The sequence below is a fragment of the Bos taurus genome, chromosome 18 (genome assembly GCF_002263795.3).
Source record: "Bos taurus isolate L1 Dominette 01449 registration number 42190680 breed Hereford chromosome 18, ARS-UCD2.0, whole genome shotgun sequence".
Lineage (NCBI taxonomy): Eukaryota > Metazoa > Chordata > Mammalia > Artiodactyla > Bovidae > Bos > Bos taurus.
In genome coordinates this window covers 29,292,299-29,314,603 of record NC_037345.1, presented here as the reverse complement: position 1 = coordinate 29,314,603, position 22,305 = coordinate 29,292,299, and the positions used below count along the sequence as shown (strand labels likewise).

Below are 22,305 nucleotides of genomic sequence, written 5' to 3'. Positions count from 1 at the left end.
ACTGAGCACAAGCTCATAGGAGCATGATAAATAAAATTACCAACACTATAAAAGCATGACAAGTTTGTACCTAATAGCCTGGGAGAAAGGAAGCCAGGAAGTATTCTCAAAAGAAGTGATATGGAAGTCAATCCATACCTGAAAGATGACTAGGATTTATTAAGGCAAAGAGGGATGATTATTCCCCTAGAAGAAATGACATATGGTAGATACTGATACACAGAAGTAAGTGCAAACTGAGAGAAAGAGAGAAAATTCAATTGAGATGAAAAGGCAGGACTCACTACGTGATATTTATACAGCTTGGCCAGTGGTTTTACCTCTGCAAGCAGATTTTTAATCCACCTCATTGGGATGAGTGAGGCTTAAGTGAGATGGCACATGAAAGTTCTCAGAAAAGATTGTTTTACTTAGAAAAGTTAATCTTCTCTGGCTGATATCAAGGAAAACAGGTTTGTCCCTCATTGTTATTAAAGTCCCTCCAAAATACACTGTGAATATTACTAAAATACAAACAGACTGTATTTAAAATACTGAAAATTCTAACTCTGTAATCAAGCTGCAGCTATTCACTTGATCATTCTTTAATGTCATGAATGATTTGTTTTAAAATATGAAAAAAAGTTATAAAGTACTACAAATCTGTGAGAAATACTGATACTATTATCCCTACAATAACAGTTATGTGAATTGCCAAAATGATTAATGTCTATTACTTCTCTGAACTGTTTCAGTTGTTCATAAACAGACTTATAGGTATGAGATTTGGGGCTGTTCTGTGTCTAAATTTGCTCAGTCGTCAATAAAATCAAGGTACAAGCCTGATATCTGACCATCAGATTTCACTTCCCTGCTGGCTTCCCCATTGTCCCCTCCTCCTCATCCACTTTATTCTCTAGCTGTGAGAAAGGCAATATCCTGCTTGTGATATTGGGCTGAAGAAAATCTAACAGGATTGAGAGCTGAAAATTTGCTTTGTTTTGTTTTGAATTTTAAGACAATATACTGGGGCTAATTTTTCACTCCTGTAAAATATTGCTATGCAAATCCCTATAAATTATTCTAAATTTTTTTTTCTATTTAAGTTCCTGTGTTTCTTTTCTTTGCAGTATTACCATTTGAAGGTGACACTTGTATACTGATTTAAAGTTCTTTCAGCTGAAGCTAAAATAGCAAACCCCATGGATGACATGTTACTGGATGTCCTGTGCATATGTAGGTGAGAGAAGGAGAAAGTTACAGGCACATCTCACCCTTATCCTAAGGACAAGGCTATTTTATTTGGATCAGAATTCTAAAAGATTAAAATCTTATAAAATGGGGCCTGGGGGTGTTATTTCTTAGATATACAAACTGAAGAGCTTACAGATGCATTTATAGAATGCCCTGGATCTTCATTATAGTAATTATTTAGGGCTTGATGCATAGATGAAATTTTATTTGCCTTATTTTAATAACTGCTGAAGCCCATATTAAGTACACTGGAATTTATTACGCTATTCTCTCTGTTTTTATATGTATTCACAATTTTCATAAGTTTCTGTTGATTTGTTTACCCAGTGTCGCTTTACCTGGAGCTGTACTATCTCTCACCTGTATATCTTAGATCAGACATAGCCATCAAACTTCTGCCTCATTTCTACACCCTCCTGTCTTCCTCCAGCCTGTGCATGGTCTATGCGGTCACCTCAAGGTCTACAAAGAATTGAGTTTAACTCTAGCATTTAATTCAGAGAAATGGTAACCCACCTTTTGCCTCAAATCTGAACTATACTCCTCATCCTCATTTGCCAGAGTTCTGTAGTAAGCATTTTCTTGGTAATATTAAGAATATGACACCATGCGTCCTATTAGAATATCTCTCCTTTGGTGAGAGAAGGAGGAACAATAGCTGGATTAAGGCAAGATCTTTATATTGGTCCCTTAGCCTGGCATATTTTTTTTTTTACTTGGCCCTGCCGTAGGCATGTAGGATTTTTATTCCCAGACCCAGGACTGAACCCAGGCACTCTGCAATGAAAGCGTGGAGTTTTAACCACTGGGCTGCCAGGGAATTATCTCTCAGATACTTTTTCAATAGCACTTCCTGCTTCAAGTCAATTATCAGGCTACTCATTCTCCAGACTTTCTCCCAGGGGACAGAGTGGGCATACTTTCTATAATTCAAATCTGAACTTCTGCTATACCCTTCCATGCAAATTGTTGATTATCTCCCCTCCTGCCTCTGAAATGCCTCCTCCTTCAAGAAGTGATAAAATTCCTTGTTAAGATACACATTATCCCATGTGTTGTGCTGGTTCACCTGTCATCATGTCCAGTTTCAGGAGAATTTTGGCCAGATCTCAACTGTGCCTCACTTTTCCCATCTCTGGGCTTCCCTTATGGCTCAGCTGATAAAGAATCCATCTGCAATGTTGGAGACCTGGGTTTGATCCCCGGGTTGGGAAGATCTCCTGGAGAAGGGAAAGGCTACTCACTCCAGTATTCTGGCATGGAGAATTCCATGGACTTAGTCCATGGGTCTCAAAGAGTCAGACACGACTGAAAGACTTTCACTTTTCCTTTCTCATTTCCCTGTGAACATGCCAAACAATTGCATTTTCCATTATCCCAAGCTCTTTAGCATGTCTTATTTTTCCTTAAGAAGTGAATCAATATTGAAATGATTTGTACTTCAATAAGACTAGAAAATCTTTAAATCACTTGGCAGAGATTTTGTGTATGTATGTATGTGTGTGTATTTATGACTTGGTATATTAACATTTCCATGGCCAACAAACCTTCTGAAAATCTTTTTAATTGGTACAGTGTTCCACACCACCCAAGTCAAAAAACAAGCTCTTTCTCATGGTTTGCAAACACTACCAGACCAGGCAAAGTTCCTCTCTCTTAACTCCAGCCATAGCGTGTCCTGTTAATCTAACCATTATTAATAACGGACTATACACATTGCCTTCATTACCATTATGCTTACTCTTTCCTCTCAAATTTCTACTTTACCCATCAGCTAATTCTGATTGTCTTTTTTGATTCAGCTCAGTCATCATCACTTTCTAAAAGTTTCCAATGTATTTCTCTATGAGGCTCTGGTTGCAGAGACACCACTTCATATCTCTCTTACTGTCTAATAGTGACTATACTTCTCAAATGCAGCTTAGAGATTTCCCAGAACTCCTGATGCAGTGGGTCTGGGTCCCCTGGTCAGGGAACTAGATCCCACATGCTGCAACTAAGAGTTCTCATGTTGCAACAAACATTGTGCAATGGAGATGTGCTGCAACAGAAATCTGGAGCAGTCAAATATATATATATATCTTTTAATGTAGCTTAGATAGGAAAGAGTATGAAACCATCCTTGGATGTCTTGATAATGAAATATCTACCCTTTCTATTTATTTACAGCAAATTTTATCAAGATTATGTGTGTGCGTATATATTTTTCCATTAAAATGGGCTTTTTGTAGCCAGTACAGAACTGTTTGGAGGCGGGTAGGGGTGGTGAGGCCCAAAGCAGCTTCTGGAATTTCTGAGCAGCCCTGGTCGGTACAAAATGGACCTAGTAGTCTTGAGTTACACAGACAGTCTACTGCAGCAATCAAATGTCTCACTACTGGATCCTCCAAGCTGGCTCAATATCCATGTTATTGGGTTTGCCTTTCAGTACTTTTCCAGCAGTCAATTTCATGACTGCTCTGACCACATCTGCTTCATCAGCCCCGTAGTTACTCAGTTCATCAAGTGCACTGGCAACCCAGCAGAGATAGCCATGTTCCTTGAACCTTTTAACCTACCAAATAAGAGAGTTATATATTTGGCCATCAATGATAACTCCAACCATACAGCTGGGGGAACCCACTGGAGCTTGTTGGTTTATCTACAGGATAAAAATAGCTTTTTTCATTATGATTCTTACGGTATTAGTCACTCATTTCATGCAAAGCAGGTAGCAGAGAAACTAGAGGCTTTCTTAGGCAGAAAAGGAAACAAACTGGCCATTGTGGAAGAGAAAGGCCCTCCTCAACAAAGCAGCTATGACTTTGGGATGTATGCAATATGTAACACTGAGGCCTTGTGTCAGAACTTCTCCAGACCATAGCCAGAATGACCACGGCAGCTACTCACTCCTACACACATCACAAAGAAGAGAGAAGAATTGAAGGATCTCACTGCCAGACTTGCTAAAAACTAGCTGTTGAAATATATTTGACTTTTGAAGTCTCTTCTTTCTGCCTGTCCCCATGTATTGGAAGACTGCAGTCTCAGTGCCTGAGGAAAGATGTCTTGGAGAGGAAAGCTTAGAAAGCTTACTTTCACCTAAGAGAATGTTGTCCTCTGCATTATCCTAATGGAAAGTGTCAGTTTAACCCTAACTTCAGAGCAATATGTTCTTTGAAGATGTCTTCAAAATATGCACCAAAACTGATTAATTCCCTTTTGGGATCCCTTATCTACATTGGTTTATTCCAAAGAAAAAAAGATTGATCTGTAAAACAAATTAAGAATATGTGAAACACAGAAGCAAGAAAAAAATCATAGAGAAACCAAAATCTTACTGCACAGCCCACATATTTCAAGAGATCAACTGACTAGAAGCAGACCAAGACCTAACCTGATTCAAGATCAAACTATTATACGTTACTCAGTTCTATGATCCCTCTTCCATTCAACAAGCAAAGGCTTTCCCAGCTATAACCTTTGTTATTACTTGATAAAGATGGGGTTAGCCCATAGTCACTCATCTGATTCCTGGAGCACTTTAAGAAAGGGGATATCTTAAATAACTTTGTTGAAATAAATGTCTACGGTGGACCTCTTGTTTTACATCTGAAACTTATTAAAAGTCAGTTTATTTTTGAGATATAAGGGAGAAAAAGTGACCTTTCTCAACTCTTTCACTTAATTCAAAATGCAGACAATGTAATTTTTGAAATGTGAAACCAAGATAAAATGATACTATTCCCTCTGGAAAAAAAAAAAAAAGTATTCTTCTCAACAAGAAGACTTCTTGGAATTAGCATTGTGTCAGCCATTCTGCTAGACAGTTGTAGCAAATAGTAGTCATCTATTATCATCCATTTCAATCATAGACAATCCCATTTCTAGTTGCTGTTTTTCTAACTCCTGACCTTACCCTCTGTCAGTATAAAAAGAGATGGATAAACAATAGCTCTATTAAGGGACTTCTCTGATGGTCCAGTGGCTAAGACTTCGCACTCCCAATGGAGGGTGCCTGGGTTCAATCCTTGGTCAGATAACCAGATCCCCCATGTTGCAGGTAAGAGTTCCCATGCAAATAAGAGTTCCTATGATGTAACTAAAGATCCTGCATACCATAACTTAAAAAAAAATCACGCATGCTGATGGAAGACCCTGAGGGCCTCAACTAAGAAGACTTGGGGTAGCAAAAAAAAAAAAAAAAAAGCTTTATTAGGAAAACTGTAACATTCAACAAAGTACTTGCTTCCTCTCTTTGAGTCATGGAGAGAACTGTTAGGGAAAGGGACATGAGGTCCTCATAAAACAAAGGGAAGTAACTTTGGAGAGTGATGTTTGGAGTAGAGGATTCATCCCTTGAGGATTTTGGGGGGTGAAATTTCCATTGATAAATATGAGACAGACACTGGAACAAGCTTGAATCTTGGAAAAATAGATGAATGCATAAATGAACAAACATGAATGAAAGCTAACTTTATTGCCTTTCTGCTGTGGGCCTCACCTACTGCTGTATTCAGCAGCAACTTCCTAAGGAACACCTGTCCTGTGCTTGGTATGGAGCTAGGCAGTGGGGTTTCAAATGTCAAGAAAACATATCCAATCAAGGTTTTGCCATCATAGAGCTTACTGACCAACTGGGATGCAAGTAATTGCTCATCAGTATATTGAAGCTGACAAATGTCTGGAGAGAGGAAGTACTGGGGACATGGAAGAATATATGTGTGCATGTAAGTCGCTTCAGTTGTGTCTGATTTTGTGACCCTATGGAATGTAGCCCGTCAGGCTCCTCTGTTCATGGGATTCTCCAGGCAAGTATGCTAGAGTGGGTTGCCATGCCATCCTCCAGGGGATCTTCCCAACCCAGGGATCAAGTTTGCATCTGTTTTGTCTCCTGCATTGGCAGGTGGGTTCTTTACCACTAGAACTACCTGGGAAGCTCAGAAGAGTGTATAAGATAGGTTATTTCTTTTTTGTTGAACTTATCCTTCTAGTCTCTAAGGACTGGCTTGAGAGCTGGAAAAAAAAAATACAGGGTAATATATAGAGTTATTTTTATGGATACCTAGTGTTTAGAGCTGAAGTTCATACTTACTTATATATACAAGGAAAGAAGACAAGATTTGAAGACAAAATAATAAATATTAGACCCAATTCTGCCACTTTACTAGGGAGTAACCTTGAATAAATCACATCACCTCTTTGACCTTGAGTTTCTTTGCAAAATGTAAGCACTGGTACCTAACTTAGATTCCAAGGGCTGTGAGTTAAGAAACTCACAGTTTCAGTTAAGAAAATAAAAGGGGAAACAAACATACTTTGCAAACCAACAAGACCTGTGTGGATTTTGTTATTATTAATAGTATTGTTGCTATGTGAACAAGTCTGGGACTGAGCAGGTTAAGACTAGTATTAATTTATATGACTGAACAAATAGACGGCTCTGGTCTGCTACTTCTGAAAGCTCCCTGCATTTCTATACCAGTTTCCCTTGTTTTTATAGTTTGGTCTTCTCTTGCCTGAAAGGATGAGTTTTAGAAGAAAAATGAAATAGTTGTTTTTAGACTCTGTTTAGGACTTTTTGGTGATGAAATTTCCATAGATAAACCTAAGACAGGCACTAAAACAGACTTGAGTCTGTTTGGGGCTGGTAGTGAACTTTGTCAGTGCTCTGCCCAAACCGTTATCCCAAATCCACCCCCAACCCTTCTTACCCGTTCTGCGTGGCCCTGTGCAATCTGTGTCTCTTCCGTCTTGTATCTGTTACCTTCTTATAGGACAGCCTTTGGTTACTGGAGCTGCTTTTACCTGAAAGGACAGAAATTAGAATTGCATGGTTGTTTACAATTCACACAAACCTCCAAATGGGGGAACTCAAAGACAAGGAGGGACTAACTCAGGACTATGAAAGATCAGTTCCCCGCCTAGAGTTCAGACAGAGCTCATGTACTTACTGAAGTGAAGCTGAGACTGTCCTTAAAACTTTACCCTTGTTTGGCTTGTTCCTCTTGCCAAATTCTCCCCATTTCCTATTGTCCAATTTTCCCTGTTTCTCTTTGAAGTATGTTCTTAATACATGATTCTCCTTTCTGTGTCTGCTTCTGGGAACCTGACCTCAGGTAAATCCCCTGAGAAGCTAAGATACAGATACTCTAAGCAAGTGGCTAAGGAATCCCAGCGTGGATTTGTCTAAGTAAGTGGGAGAAAAATGACTGTGGAATAGAGACAATTATTTTGGCAACAATAGAGGCATTATCTCAAAACTTTTCCCTTTGAAGATCATACTGAATTAACTCTAGTGGTAATAAATGTATTCAGTAGTAATTGAATTATGCCTCTGTAATATTTACTGTAACAGGCACTGGGGGCATATAAGACATGGTATTTTAGACTAGAAGAGGAGACATATTACTTGACAATAAAAAGACTTGAGTTTTATACTGTACTTAAAAATTAATAACCATTGTCTTTATCATTTATAAAGTGTGAAAAAACTTGCATTTATTGAATGTAGATAACTTTACATACATAATCACACTTAATTCTCAACACAACCATGTGAAGCAATCATTCTCACTTGAAGATGAGTTGAATACTGTAAGACTAATACAATAATTTATGCAAAAATACACATAGAATACATGACTGATGTGCTGCAACTTAGTATACTTCAAATCCTTTGCTTATTGTGCTATGCTGTGGAGTTTCCTGAATAGGACACACGACAGGAAGCACTCAAAAACAAATATGCAAATGACAACAATCTTTTTCCAAGTGATTTAATAAGCTGTTGGAAGAGAGGAGATTTATATTTTAGTTCTGGTAAATTGGATGGAGCAATCTTTTCACATTTATACACACTGCACTTAACACAGAGATGTGTGTATACCTTTCAGAATTCCCTTAGTAGTATTTAGTGTGTGTGTGTGTGTGTGTGTGTGTTTAATATCTGGAAATCTCAGTCCCCTGTATCACTTCTATTCTTAAGCAAAGATCCTGGGTGAACCGATATATAGATAGTAAGTTGTGTGACTACAGGATATGGCCTCCATTCTCAACCTAGAAAAGTCAAATAATTGTTACCATTACTAGAGTTGAAGATAGAATTAGATCCAAATCTCAACCTACTAGTTACGTGATCTTGTGTGAGTGTAACTTTGTGATCCTGAGATTTCACTGTGGGTAAAAGGGATGATTGAATTCTCAGAAGTTATCACAATTAAGTTAGAATATATGTATCTCATTTAAGAGAAGCAAGAGAATATATATTAAGTGACTAAGAAGAATGTATACTGAACTCATGCTTATTATTTATCCCATCCTTAATTTTCTCATGAATCTCAGAAATGGGTATTAAGTCAGAGTTATCTGTGTTCTGGTTCAAATAAAAGATGGTTTTTCTTGAGAGACAGACAAGATCATGGGGAAGTTCAGAAGAGGGTAAGGTCATTCCTACTGGAATCATTACCCCTTGGGGAGGCAGGTTTTATGTAAGATTTGGCTGAAACTTAGTGTTTAGACAATCTCTGTTTGTGTTAGTTGCAGGCACCTTCTAATCCATCAGATAGTTACAGCACACAAGATATGGCAAACAAGCTGCCTATTTTTTTTTTTAAAGGGAACCTGAGAGACTGTATTTTTAAGCAATTGAAACAGACACTCAAAATCTATACATTCACAAAAACAAAAGTGGGTTTCTTTAGATATTTTTTTTCAGATGTTTGTATTTTCAGTAGTAATTTTACAGAGATAAAGTCTAACAACAACAACAAAAGAAAAACTGCTTCTTTGTCCCCCGACAAAGGCCAAACGCAACAAAGAGGCAAAAGACATCTTTCAGCTCCCTTGATGTTAAAGCCCTTTGTGTATTTTCTAGATTTGTTTGAGAAAAAAGAAAAACCAAAACCTACTGAATCAAGACAAGGGATGAGCGTAGTTTGTTTACTCTGGCGCCTGTGATGTACTAGTGTTGTTTCTCATTTAATAATCCATATAGAGAAACAGTTTCTCTTTGTTCTCTTCTCTTCCCCTCCAAAGAGCCTCAGACCATGCCCTAAGAAGAAGATCACCAGACCTTGTCTTTGATTCATCTGAAAGGCTGTAATTGGGCAACTTCAATCCCCATTTAAAATCTTTTTGTGGTACTTGAAGGCCCACTTCTCTACAAAGGTTTCTGTTAACTCTTTCCTAAGAGAGGGTCTTACCACCACCTAATGATGGGCTGTCTACATTTGGGTGTCTGGAAAAAACCAGTGTTAAGAACACTTTACAGTCTTGAATCTCACATCCATAGTTTAATTTTCTCTGCAACACAACACTAATGTGAGTCAGAGAAGGCATTTTGCTGCCTACGCTTTACAAGATTAGTAAAAGAGAAGAAATAACCTCGAATCAGGAATCCTGTTTTTAACTCAAGGTTTTAACTTGCCCTCATCCTTATTTCAACAGCCATCCAACTCACAAAACAGACTAATAATGATAATCAAAGCCTCTCTAACTGTGAGATTGGTCAAGGATAAAGAAGCAGAACTTCTCTCCCTTATAATCTCTCCTTTCTTGGTGAGAATGAAAAAAGAAATGGTGCTGTTAAACCATCAGATTCTCACTGACAGGGTTCTCTGCCATTCATCCACCTTTCTTCTGCCCTTACATCTCTTCTTTGTTCATTTCCCTAAATGCTTCCTCCCTCTCTCTTCATTTTAGAAGATAACAAAGGCTATCAGTCACCCAAAGCTGTTCTGATGCCCTCCTGGAAGTTAGTAATTACATTATTTACACTGTCTTCAACAGAGCCCAATATACTTTTTCATAGGTCTTTCCCCAGAATCACTCTCCTTTTATTTTTGTTTTGTAAGTTGCGTTGTTCCTGGGGCCCCAATCTTCAAGGCACAATTAATTCTAGTATCATGTATGCTGTCAGAATGGCTTTGAGACACAGAATATTCCAAGCCCACTCCCCCTCCAATCCACACACACTTCCATAGAAGTCTCAATTTTATCAGAAGCCTTAGGTAAGTACCCCATGGGGAACATATGTCTGCTTCTGTTTTGATACATTTTTCAGATAACAGTAAGCACTGCTCACACCTGGAGGTCTTTAAGAAATGCTCAGGACAGCAGGGTTCAAGTGGCTGTCAGCCAGACATGCATTTTTTTGAAGCAGGAGAATCAACTTTGTAAGTTATTCGAAGTAGTATGTGAGGAAGCTTACTTATCCAGCTCAGCATGATCTCTGGCTGTTTACTGGGACTGGGACAACTGGAAACCTAGCATCATTCAATTTTTAAAGTATTATAATGAAAGTCATTTTGTATATAGGTATATATAATTTCAGTTCTCTTTCTAAAAGATACAACAGTAAATACTTAATAAACAAAAACGCAAGTGTCTAGGTGGGATATTGAAAGATAAATCTTTTAAAGTAAAAGTTTCTGAAATACCATTAACTAAATAATATCTATCTAGCTGTCTATGACATAGGATACACATCTCCAAAGCTAGTCACTGACACTCATTCATGTATATAACACTTTTTTAAAATTGAGGTTTAGTTAACTTATAATGTTATATTATTTTCAGGTGCACAAGAGTGATTTTATAGATTATACTCTATAGTTATTATAAAATACTGGCTGTATTTTATATTAGTGATAATGTACAGCATTTGCCTTTCTCTGATTTATTTAACTAAGCATAATATCCTCCAAGTCCATCCATATTGCTGCAAATGGCAGTTTTATTTTTATATGATTGAGTAGTATTCCATTACATATATATATATATGTGTGTGTGTGTGTGTGTATATATATATATGTGTGTGTGTGTGTATATGCCACAGCTTCTTTATCCATTTATCTGTTGATGGACACCTAGGTCGCTTCCATATCTTGGTAATTTTTTTTTTTTAACCTAAATGAGGTAGTTCTACCATTTATAAATATTCAATATTTGGAAAATATATGTATACTCTTGTTATTTTTAAAATCATTATTATCCTTACAGCTTCTAGTTTAGAAAGAAATTAACCAATCCTTTTACCCAATAATTTCTTTCAATAAAATAAAATGAATTGCCTTGGCTAGTCTTTCAAGAACTTTTGACTTGAACTTAAGGGGCTTTCATAGGCAACTTGTATTGAATATCCACTGATTATTATGAGTGCTAGATAATCATATTAAGTTGTCTTCTTTTAACAACAACAACAAAAAAATTGGGACAATTAAATTCTTTATTTGAAAAATGGGGATAGGGATACTTGAAATGTTGAATCTTGCTTAAGATCTTTTAGCTAGTATGGTAATGATGAAGGATTTTAACACAAATCTGCCTAACCACAGATTCCAATATATTTTTCTTTTAAGATTTCCAAGACAATGTTCTAAACTGGAGTTATAGATATTTAGATCACTGAGTTTCTTAGTTGGTTACACAGGTGGAAACAATCTCCCAGAAAAAAAAAAATTTTTTTTGAGATGAAAACACGGAGTCAGATTTAAATTTAAGATAAAGATGGTTGGACACTGGAGGCCATGCTCACCAGGATGTTTTTTTCTGAGGACTTGTATCCGAATCTGCAAAACACCTCCAACAGAAAGTATTGGGGAAAGTGGTCTAAAAAGGATGTCTTGTCAGCCCTGTATCATTGCTTATGGTATTTCCAAGATCGCTTTTACTAACCCAGGGTTTCATCAGCTAAATTCTTTAATTTTCCAAATTGGAGAAAGGGACAGTTAGTTAAACAATCTGTTCATATAATTGTATGCAAAGGGCTAAAGGAAGTAATAACACTGACCGCTGCTCTGTGGTTTTGTTTAGGCCACATTGTGTTCTGTCTATTCACACGCTATACTAGTGTTTTAGAATCGAGATGGAAATTCTGCATACAAAGTCAGTACTGTAAATTACCAACAAAATAGAGTCTCCTGAACAAGAGGGTCTTTGTTTATGGCAAATAACTATGGCCCATCCTCTGGACTAGACAGACATCCATTTCCAATGACAGTAGGCAAATAAACAGAACTGCACATGCTTCCATTCACAGCAGGGTGAAAAGTATTGACCTTGGTTGGCTGTGTCACCAGAAGACTGAGGAACAAATTGCTGAAAGAGACTAGAAATCACAGTGAATCTACTACCTTCCAGTCATGCCAGGTGTCTCTGTCAGGACACTCTGTAGAATGCCATTAGCAGAACAACAGGGAGATGGAAGTTAACAGCCAGGCAAAAGGGGTCATTCACAAAAGAAGAGAAGAGGACAGGTGAAAAGTACAGTTTTGACATTAGTAAGTGGGAATAAGTGGAGATGCTCTCAGAGTGGTGTTTGTAAGCAGGAGCAGGTAATTGCATATAATAAATGCCCTGGAATTGCCATTCTTCCTGGGCTGGTGTGCCCTTTCTCTTTTTCATTGCCTCCTTTGAAGATTTTGTGAGATTTGTTTTATTTTATTTCTTATCCTTGCACTCTATATTGCTATTGAAGCATCACTCCCGGAAACTGGAGTCCCTCTTTGCCTGGCAGGAAAAAGCAAAACTCCTTTAGAATATTTATTTTATTCCTTATATCTCTGCAATATAAATCCTCAGACTATTCAAACACAGACTTAGGGTCCTTTTGTCGGGTTCAGTGAAAATATGATCTGTCCTTGGGATGCCTGATGTGCAGTGAGGAACACTGAAAAAAGGATGAAGACTTCCTAAAAACCCATCACATGTCAGACACTGTATTAGACACTTATCACTGCATTATCCATTATCTTGGTATATTCACAACAAGCAGGAAATTCCAAATTATAGAGTGTTGAATTAATGTAAATGTAAAAAATAAAACAGAAAGATTAAAAATATTTATGTTCTCATTTATCCAAGGCTTAAGTGTCCCACTTTTTGATAGTAAAGAGACCAACAGTATAATTGAGGATAACAGTTTTTCAAATCTTTCTTGACTGTCATACTCCATATTGACCTGATTTTGGTTTGGCTGCCTATGCGGTTTCAAGAAAGATGTAGCAATTCTAAATGTCACATCCAGACATGCCCAATCCAAGAGGAAGAAAAGCAGCATTGTCCTGGATAAAACCCTTCCTCAGGAACCTCTGGCATCTTTTCTCATCGAGGAGAATTGTGTCACAGGCCTGTTACTAAACCAATCATTGGCAGGACAAGTAAGAACATCATAATTGATTCCAGCTAGTAAAGGTTAATCTCCTTAGAGAAATGCTGGGCTGCTTGAGGAAGGAAGATATGGGGTGGGGGTTGGGGTGGGGGAGGAAAGATTTTATAAAAAAAAAAAAAAAAAAGGAAGGCAACAATTAATGTATTCTAGAATCAGTGATTTTTTTTTTTTTTTTGGACACAGAGCATTCAATGACTTTTATGGGATATGAAAACATAAGAAACAGAGGTGGAAGTTGAATCCATTTAATTTAGTCTCCTTATCCATTATGATATTCTCCCCAGTGGTTTTTCTCTGTTTTTTTCTCTATTGTTACAAGGGGGTTTGTAGGGAGGGGAGAGATGTGATTATGGAATTCTAAGTCCCCACTTTAGCTCATTAACCATTTGAGAAATCTGTACATGAGCATGTCATGCTTCTCAAGTTATATGAATTGACTTCAGTGCTTTGTGGTTTGCTGGGAACAAACATAACAAGTCCAGAGCTTGGTCACTAAAAATGAAAATGTTATTGGATTCAACAAAAATGGATACAGAACAGCAAAAATACAATATGTGGTTAACCACAGACAAAGCTGTCCCTTCTGCTTAGCTGTGCTGACATCTGAAACGCCTTCCTCTAGCATTTGTTGCCCTGATGGCTCCAGTCCAGTAGCTGAGCATTTGAATGCAGAGAATCAATGTGAGGCTAGCACATTTTTGATGGAATTTGTACAGAAATCAAGCAGCAAGCCCCTGCAACATGTTTATAATTGTGTTCCTTCTTTGGGGTAGGAAAAATGGTGAAACTGTTTTACACACCTTGAACAACAAGTGTGCCATTCTAAACTAACTTTTTGTTTGAACATGGCGTGAAATCACTTAGCCAGCAGGAAGGGAGGTGGTAGAGTCAACTGCTATTGGGCTTTGGACACGGTCAGAAGGTCAACACAATTTAGATAGGCTTACTGCTGTTTGAATTGAGAACTTTAAGATCATATGAAATTCTTCCCATTTTGTAGATGAATAATCTTGTTAAGAAATGGAGGACTTTCTTGGTTGTCCACTGGTTGAGAATGCACTTGTCAAAGCAGAGGACATAGGTTAGATTCCTGGAAGATTCTGCGTGGCACGGGGCAACAAAGTCCATGAGCCCTAGAGTTTGTGCTCTGCAACAAGAGAAACCACCCCAATGTGAAGTACTCACACCTCAACTAGAGAGTAGCCTCTGCTTGCTGCAAGTAGAAAAAGCTAGTGCATGACAACGAAGACCCACCACAGCCAAAAAAAATAAAAAAAGAACTGGAGAGACAGGCCCAACTTTGATTACAGTTATCAAACAGTAATGCATTTAGCATGGCTCATGTGCTTTTGGTATCTGGGTACAGTGTTAAGAAATGACTATGTTGAATTGACAACTTAATGTGCCAAGTGGAAAGTGCCAAATAAATTGGGTTTAAATCCTGACTATTTTATTTATTAGTGGTTCTGTGACCTGAGGACAGGGATACCTAACTTTGAAGACTTTTTACACAGATGATTAATAATGCAAGTGTGACTTTAATATGGTGATAAGACTTCAGTAGGTATAAAACTTCAAAGAATATGTTGATAAAAAAGAGAGGGTATAATTTAGTGTGCTAATCCTGTGCCCGTTTGTCCTCCTAGAGATACTTTGTCCTCTCCTGGGCTAAACTATTCACGGGTAAACTTATTCCTACAGACTGTGTTTCTCAATTCCTCTATTTGCTCATCTCTGCTTAATTTCAGTCTTTGGAAAGCTCTGCTGCCACTGCCAAGTCGCTTCAGTCGTGTCCGACTCTGTGCGACCCCATGGACTGCAGCCTACCAGGCTTCTCTGTCCATGGGATTCTCTAGGCAAGAACACTGGAGTGGGTTGCCATTTCCTTCTCCAGTGCATGAAAGTGGAAAGTGAAAGTGAAGTCACTCAGTCGTGTCTGACTCTTAGCGATCCCATGGACTGTAGCCTACCAGGCTCCTCCATCCATGGGATTTTCCAGGCAAGAGTACTGGAGTACTCTGAAGCATTGCCTTCTCCCTTGGAAAGCTCTAGTAGAAGTGAAAACTATAGTGTGTGAAAACAAAATGCAATATGGTATCCTCCATTATAAACTTAAGTATTATTTCTTAAAATTTTCTGTAAAAGTATTAAAAATAAAACATTTATTTTAAAAATTAGTCAAGAAAGCCCCAGGATGCTTATCTCCTTGCTTCTCCAGCAGGAGCATGGAATGATCCCAGTGCTCATGGAATGTGACCCCATGGACCATAGTCCACATGCTCCTCTATCCATGGGATTGTCCAGGGAAGAATACTGGAGTGGGTTGTCATTTCCTCCTCCGGGGATCTTCCCAACTCAGGGATTATCTCTCCTGCATTGGCAGGCCAATTCTTTATCACTAGCACCACTTGGGAAGCCCCTACAATGACATACCTGTCCCTGTTTTCCTCTGGAATAAGTTAATACTGCCTTTGATTTTTTTTTTTTCTTTAAAGCATGGGATAGTAGAAGCTTTCTTCTGTTGCTAATGTCTGGCATGCCTTATGGTCCTCTGACTTTTGAAGTTTTCACTAACTGAGTAAATAGCTCCCTTCATCATTTCTCTCTGTTTTAGAAATTCAGAGTAGTGTTATTTTTCTTGATTAAATCTTGGTTGATATACTTAGGGAAACTTCTCATAACTAAAGTTACATCCTTTCTACACACAGTGTTTTCTGGGTTTTAATGCTATTGCTCAAAAGTGACACAAATATCAAAACACCAATTGGTAGAAGTACATCCAACAGCTGATTTTTTTTTTTATGTTCTCTATCCAAGATAACTCCAATACTACCCAGGTGTTAGCACTGACCCTAATCTTTGTCTGGTAAACATGAGATTCCTCAGTGGTCTCACTAATTTGGGTCCTCAGACCTTGTATGGCTGGTTCTTTGGCTCCAGGTTGTGACTCAGTCCTCTGTTTCTAGAATGAAGTCCCTGTAAGAAGCACAGGGTAACTCCTCCAGAAAAAGAGTGAGGTGGATGGATAGGAGAAAATTTGGTCCCCATATTATTTAGACAAACAAAATTTTATGCAGGGGTTCTCCAGGGGTTTTTAAATGGTTATTACAGGTGCTAGACAATATTTTCTAATATTGAGAGATGAAGCCTAGGTTATGAAAAGTGTATCATGAAATTGATATTAAGAATATCACATCTGGGATTTCCCCAGGTTTCCCAGGTAGCACTAGTGGTAAAGAACCTGGCTTGCCAACAGGGAATGCAAGAGGTGTGGGTTTGATCCCTGGCTCAGAGAGATGCCCTGGAGAAGGGCATTGCAACCCACCACAGTATTCTTGCTTTGAGAATCCTATGGACAGAGGAGACTGGTGGGCTACAGTTCACAGGGTCACACAGAGTCAGACACAACAGAAGAGACTTAGGGCACGTGCACCAGTGGTTAGGACTCCACATTTTTACTGCTGTGGGCATGGGTACAATCTGTGGTCAGGGGTATTAAGATTCAGCAAGCTGTGTGGTGCAGCCAAAATTAAAAGGAAAAAAAAAAAAAAAGAGAGAGAGAGAGAATAGCAGTCCCATCTATCAATATTACTTATTTTTTTGAGAAGAAAAAATTGTGAAATGCAACAATAAGATGTATCAGGCCCCATCTAGGGATTTTCTAATGGGTGCCAAACCAAAAGTCTGAATAGCCTACATTTATTAATTCATTGGTCCTCCAGGGAACTTCAGAATTGTACTCTCAGTGATTTGGACTCTACTTCTGGGTTGATGGGATTTGTGAAGATGGACTCTTGGTAATCTTAAACCTTTGGGATGATTATAAACCAAACAACAAATAGTCTATTTGGCCTTCTAAAAAACTCAATTGAAGTTACTTGCATAGTCTCTACCTATTAGCTTAATTCAGACTATAATAATATGGTTCCTTGATAGATATGGACTAAGAACCAGAAGAGTTATAGAAATTTTATTACTCAAGGGTATTAGGATAAGACAGTTGATAAATTCTCCTACATAGGAGAAAATATCAGGGGATGTGGTGAAAAAGAAAGTGAAAGTGCAGTTGCTTAGTCGTGTCCGACTCTGCAACCCCATGGACTGTAGCCCACCAGACTCCTCTGTCCATGGGATTCTCCAGGCAAGAATACTGGAGTGGATTGCCATTTCCTTATCCAGGGAATCTTCCCGACCCAGGGATTGAACCCAGGTCTCCTGCATTGCAGGTGGAGGTTTAACCTATGAGCCACCAGGGAAGCCCCACAAATAGTTGGAGACTTAGTGCAGAATAAAATTCAAAGGAAGGAAACTTAGGGGAATCTGCAACCAAGGGTAAGGAGAGAAGAACCATACTGCTTTCTTTCTCCTTTCCCCTCAGGGCTCTTTCTGGAAGGCATGGTGAGTTGCATAAAGTTGTCCTCTGGAGCCTTTTATTTGGATAGGACAAATAAAATTCTAAGCAAGTGGTGCTTACTTCATATATGACTCTCTCCTACTCCACATTTTTTTTTTAACCTTAAAATCTGATCAACTTCTGTTTTATTGAAATATTTTATGTATTCTAATTCATCGAGTCATTTACATTCAAATCTTGCCTTCTGTCTCTTTCTAGTATTGTGCTTATACCTGTGCATGTGTGCACGCGTGCTAATTTGCTTTAGTTGTGTCCAACTCTTTGCAATCCTATGGACTGTAGCCTTCCAGGCTACTTAGTCCATGGGTTTCTCCAGGCAAGAACACTGGAGTGGGTTGCCATGCCCTTTGCCAGGAAATAATTGTGATGGTTCTATTTATTTATAGGGGCTTCCCTGGTGACTCAGTAAAGAATCTGCCTGCAATGCAGGAGACACAGGAGATGTGGATGCAATTCCTGGGTCTGGAAGATCTCCTGGATGAGGGCATGGCAACCCACTCCAGTATGATTGTCAGAAAAATCCCATGTACAGAGGAGCCTGGTTGGTGGGCTGCGGTCCATGAGGTTGAAAAGAGTCACATGCCTAAACTGACCGAGCATGAATGCAAGCCAACTATTTCTAATTTATTATTGAGAATTGCACCCATTTGATAATGATTGAGGTATATTTGATTGTGTTACTCTACGATGATGACTGTTGCCTGTTTATATTGTGCATCTTTAAATAAAAATGTCATCAGTTCAGTTCAGTTGCTCAGTCATGTCCAACTCTTTGTGAAACCATGGACTGCAGCACACCAGGCTTCCCTGTCCATCAATAACTCCCAGAGCTTACTCAAACTCAAGTCCATCAAGTTGGTGATACCATCCAAACATATCATCCTCTGTTGTCCCCTTCTTCTTCTGCTTTCAATCTTTCCCAGCATCAGGGTCTTTTCCAATGAGTCAGTTTTTCACATCAGGTGGCCAAAGTATTAGAGTTTCAGCTCCAGCATCAGTTCTTCCAATGAATATTCAGAACTGATTTCCTTTAGGGTTGACTGGTTGGATCTCCTTACAGTTCAAGGGACTCTCAACAATCTTCTCCAACACCACAGTTCAAAAGCATGAATTCTTTGGTGCTCAGCTTTCTTTATAGTCCAACTCTTACATCCATACATGACCACTGGAAAAACCAAAGCTTTGACTAGGTGGAACTTTGTTGGCAAAGTAATGTCTCTTCTTTTTAATATGCTGTCTAGGTTGGTCATAACTTTCCTTCCAAAGAGCAAACGTCTTTTAATTTCATGGCTGCAATCACCATCTGCAGTGATTTTGGAGCCCAGAAAAATAAAGTCTAACATGCTGTCCACCGTTTCCCATCTATTTGACATGAAGTGATGGGACCAGATGCCATGATCTTAGTTTTCTGAATGTTGAGTTTTAAGCCAACTTTTTCACTCTCCTCTTTCACTTTCATCAAGAGAATCTTTAGTTCTTCTTCACTTTCTGCCATAAGGGTGGTGCCACTGGCATATCTGAGGTTATTGATATTTCTCCCAGTAATCTTGATTCCAGCTTGGGCTTCCTCCAGCCCATTTCTCATGACGTACTCTGCATATAAGTTGAATAACAAGGGTGACAAACATAGCCTTGATGTACTTCTTTTCCTATTTGGAACCAGTCTGTTGTTCCATGTCCAGTTCTAACTGGTGCTTCCTGACCTGCATATAGGTTTCTCAAGTGGTAGGTCAGGTGGTCTGGTATTCCCATCTCTTGAAGAATTTTATAGTTTTTTGTGATCCACACAGTCAAAGGCTTTGGCGTAATCAAAGCAAAAAATTGTTGTTTTCCTGGAACTCTCTTGCTTTTTTGATGATCCAACAGATGCTGGCAATTTGATCTCTGGTTCCTCTGCCTTTTCAAATTCCAGCTTGAACATCTGGAAGTTCATGGTTCATATACTGTTCAAGCCTGGCTTGGAGAATTTTGAGCATTACTTTGCTAACATGTGAGATGAGTTCAAGTGTGCCATAGTTTGAGCATTCTTTGGCATTGCCTTTCTTTGGGATTGGAATGAAACTGACCTTTTCCAGTCCTGTGGCCACTGCTGAGTTTTCCAAATTTGCTGGCATACTGAGGGCAGCATTTTCACAGCATCATCTTTTAGGATTTGAAATAGCTCAACTGGAATTCTGTCACCTCCATTAACTTTGTTCATAGTGATGCTTCCTAAGGACCACTTGACTTTGCATTCCAGGATGTCTGACTCTAGTCCAGTGATCACATCATTGTGGTTATCTGCATCATGAAGATCTTTTTTATACAGTTCTTCTGTGTATTCTTGCCACCTCTTCTTAATATCTTCTGCTTCTGTTAGGTCCATATCATTTCTGTCCTTTATTGTGCCCATCTTTGCATGAAATTTTCCCTTGGTATCTCTAAGTTTTTTGAAGAGATATCCAGTCTTTCTCATTCTGTTGTTTTCCTCTATTTCTTTGCATTGATTGCTGAGAAGGCTTTCCTTCCCTCCTCTCTTTTCTTTGGAACTCTGCATTCAAATGGGTATATCTTTCCTTTTCTCCTTTGCCTTTAGCTTTTCTTCTTTTCACAGCTATTTGTAAGGCCTCCCCAGACAACCATTTTGCCTTTTTGCATTTCTTTTTCTTGGGGGTGGTCTTGATCACTGCCCCTTGCACAATGTCAAGAACCTCTGTCCATAGTTCTTCAGGCACTCTATCAGATTTAATCGCTTGAATCTATTTGTCATTTACACTGTATAATCATAAGGATTTGATATAGGTCATACCTGAATTGTCTGGAAAAGGCAATGGCACCCCACTCCAGTACTCTTGCCTGGAAAATCCCATGGACGGAGGAGCCTGGTGGGCTGCAGTCCATGGGGTCGTTAAGAGCTGGACACGACTGAGTGACTTCACTTTCACTTTTCACTTTCATGCATTGGAGAAGGAAATGGCAACCCACTCTAGTGTTCTTGCCTGGAGAACCCCAAGGACGGGGGAGGCTGGTGGGCTGCCATCTATGGGGTTGCACACAGTCGGACACGACTGAAGCAACTTAGCAGCAGCAGCAGCATACCTGAATGGTCTAGTGGTCTTCCCTACTTTCTTCAATATAAGTCTGAATTTGGCAATAAGGAGTTCATTATCTAAGCCATAGTCAGCTCCCAGTCTTATTTATGTTGACTGTATAGAGCTTCTCCATCTTTGGCTGTAAAGAATGTAAGCAGTCTGATTTTTATTGGCCATCTTGTGTGTCCATGTGTAGAGTCATAAATCTATTCAAAGGACTAAAGTAGATATTTGAAATTGCTAGGTTCCCAGAACTCGGGGATCAACATTCATCAGACAAGTCTTAATTATCCTTGTCATGGCCTTTTCCCACTTCTCTGCTGCCTCCAAACAATTTCCCAGGACTGTCACACTAGTAACAGAGGAGGAAGACAGTTAGTCACCCATCAGCACAACTCCCTGCTGTTCATGTCCTTATCCTAGCTAATGAGCACTCATGTGAGGAAAAAGTGTAGATTTGGAAATCAGAATGCTCGAGTTTTTATGACATTAGAAGTCTAGAGCTTTGACCTTCCAGTTTCATCATCTGTGAAATGGGATGAGATTTTATAGCTCTTAGTGAATTAAATAGGAGTAATTTAAATTGCAAAAATTTTCCACAGTATTTAAGATACAGTAGGTATTCAGTGATCATTAATTACCTGTCATTTAGATATAGCATAATCCAATGTTCCTTCAACCTTTTTTCTTGGATGTAATAAGAATACAGCAAGTAAACATTTTTAAAAAATAACTAAACAATTCTAAAATAATATAACTGTTTCCCCTAATTTCCCACTTGGACTACTTGTAACCATATCTCTTACATTTCAAGGACTCTGATATCTATGCAGATGTTTAGGCTCAAACTTAACCAACTTACATCTGATTAAAAGATATGTTTTTTTTTTTAATTGAGGATTTTATAGGAAAGGATGTACCAGGAATAAATATTATAATGAAAAGAGATATGGATTCTTACAGATATGGGTTTGAATCTTGTAATTATTATCAAAGCAGCTCTGGGGCAAGTTTTTTCATCTATCAAATATAATAATAATTAATACTTCATAGGATATTTATGGGAAGATGAGGATATAAGGAAGAAATAAGTGAATGAATGTAATGTATGGGAAGATGGATATATGGGAAGAACTAAATAAGGAAGAAATAAGTGAATGAATGTAATCTTTAATTTAGTAAGATATGGCCAATTAACACTAGAGACTCAATTGATAATATTTATTTTTGTTACTATTGAAGCTATTTTCTTGTTATTCATTTTGGGGCTCCTTGGACTTATATTGCTAGACAGTGAGATGTATCCTAGAAGTTCTGCATGTGATATTGTTCTACACAAAAGTCATGGTCGACCACCCCTTCCTTCTACAGTGTATCACCTCACCATACCAGGCCCTTCTTGGCCACCCACACTGTCACTTCTCTGGATCAGCAGA

General features: G+C 38.5%; 1 protein-coding gene across 1 annotated transcript; it reads left to right on the top strand.

Moving 5' to 3' along the window:
* The first annotated feature begins 3,509 nt into the window (after positions 1-3,509).
* On the top strand, positions 3,510-4,137 carry LOC100139919 (sentrin-specific protease 8-like). The gene has a single exon (XM_010814636.3). It carries the CDS (start codon positions 3,551-3,553, stop codon positions 4,094-4,096), a length of 546 nt encoding a protein of 181 aa, XP_010812938.1. The 5' UTR covers positions 3,510-3,550; the 3' UTR covers positions 4,097-4,137.
* The last annotated feature ends 18,168 nt before the right edge of the window (positions 4,138-22,305 follow it).

Bases quoted from the DNA above. Each gene is read 5' to 3' on its own strand.
- LOC100139919 (XM_010814636.3), top strand. From the start codon at position 3,551: ATGGACCTAGTAGTCTTGAGTTACACAGACAGTCTACTGCAGCAATCA.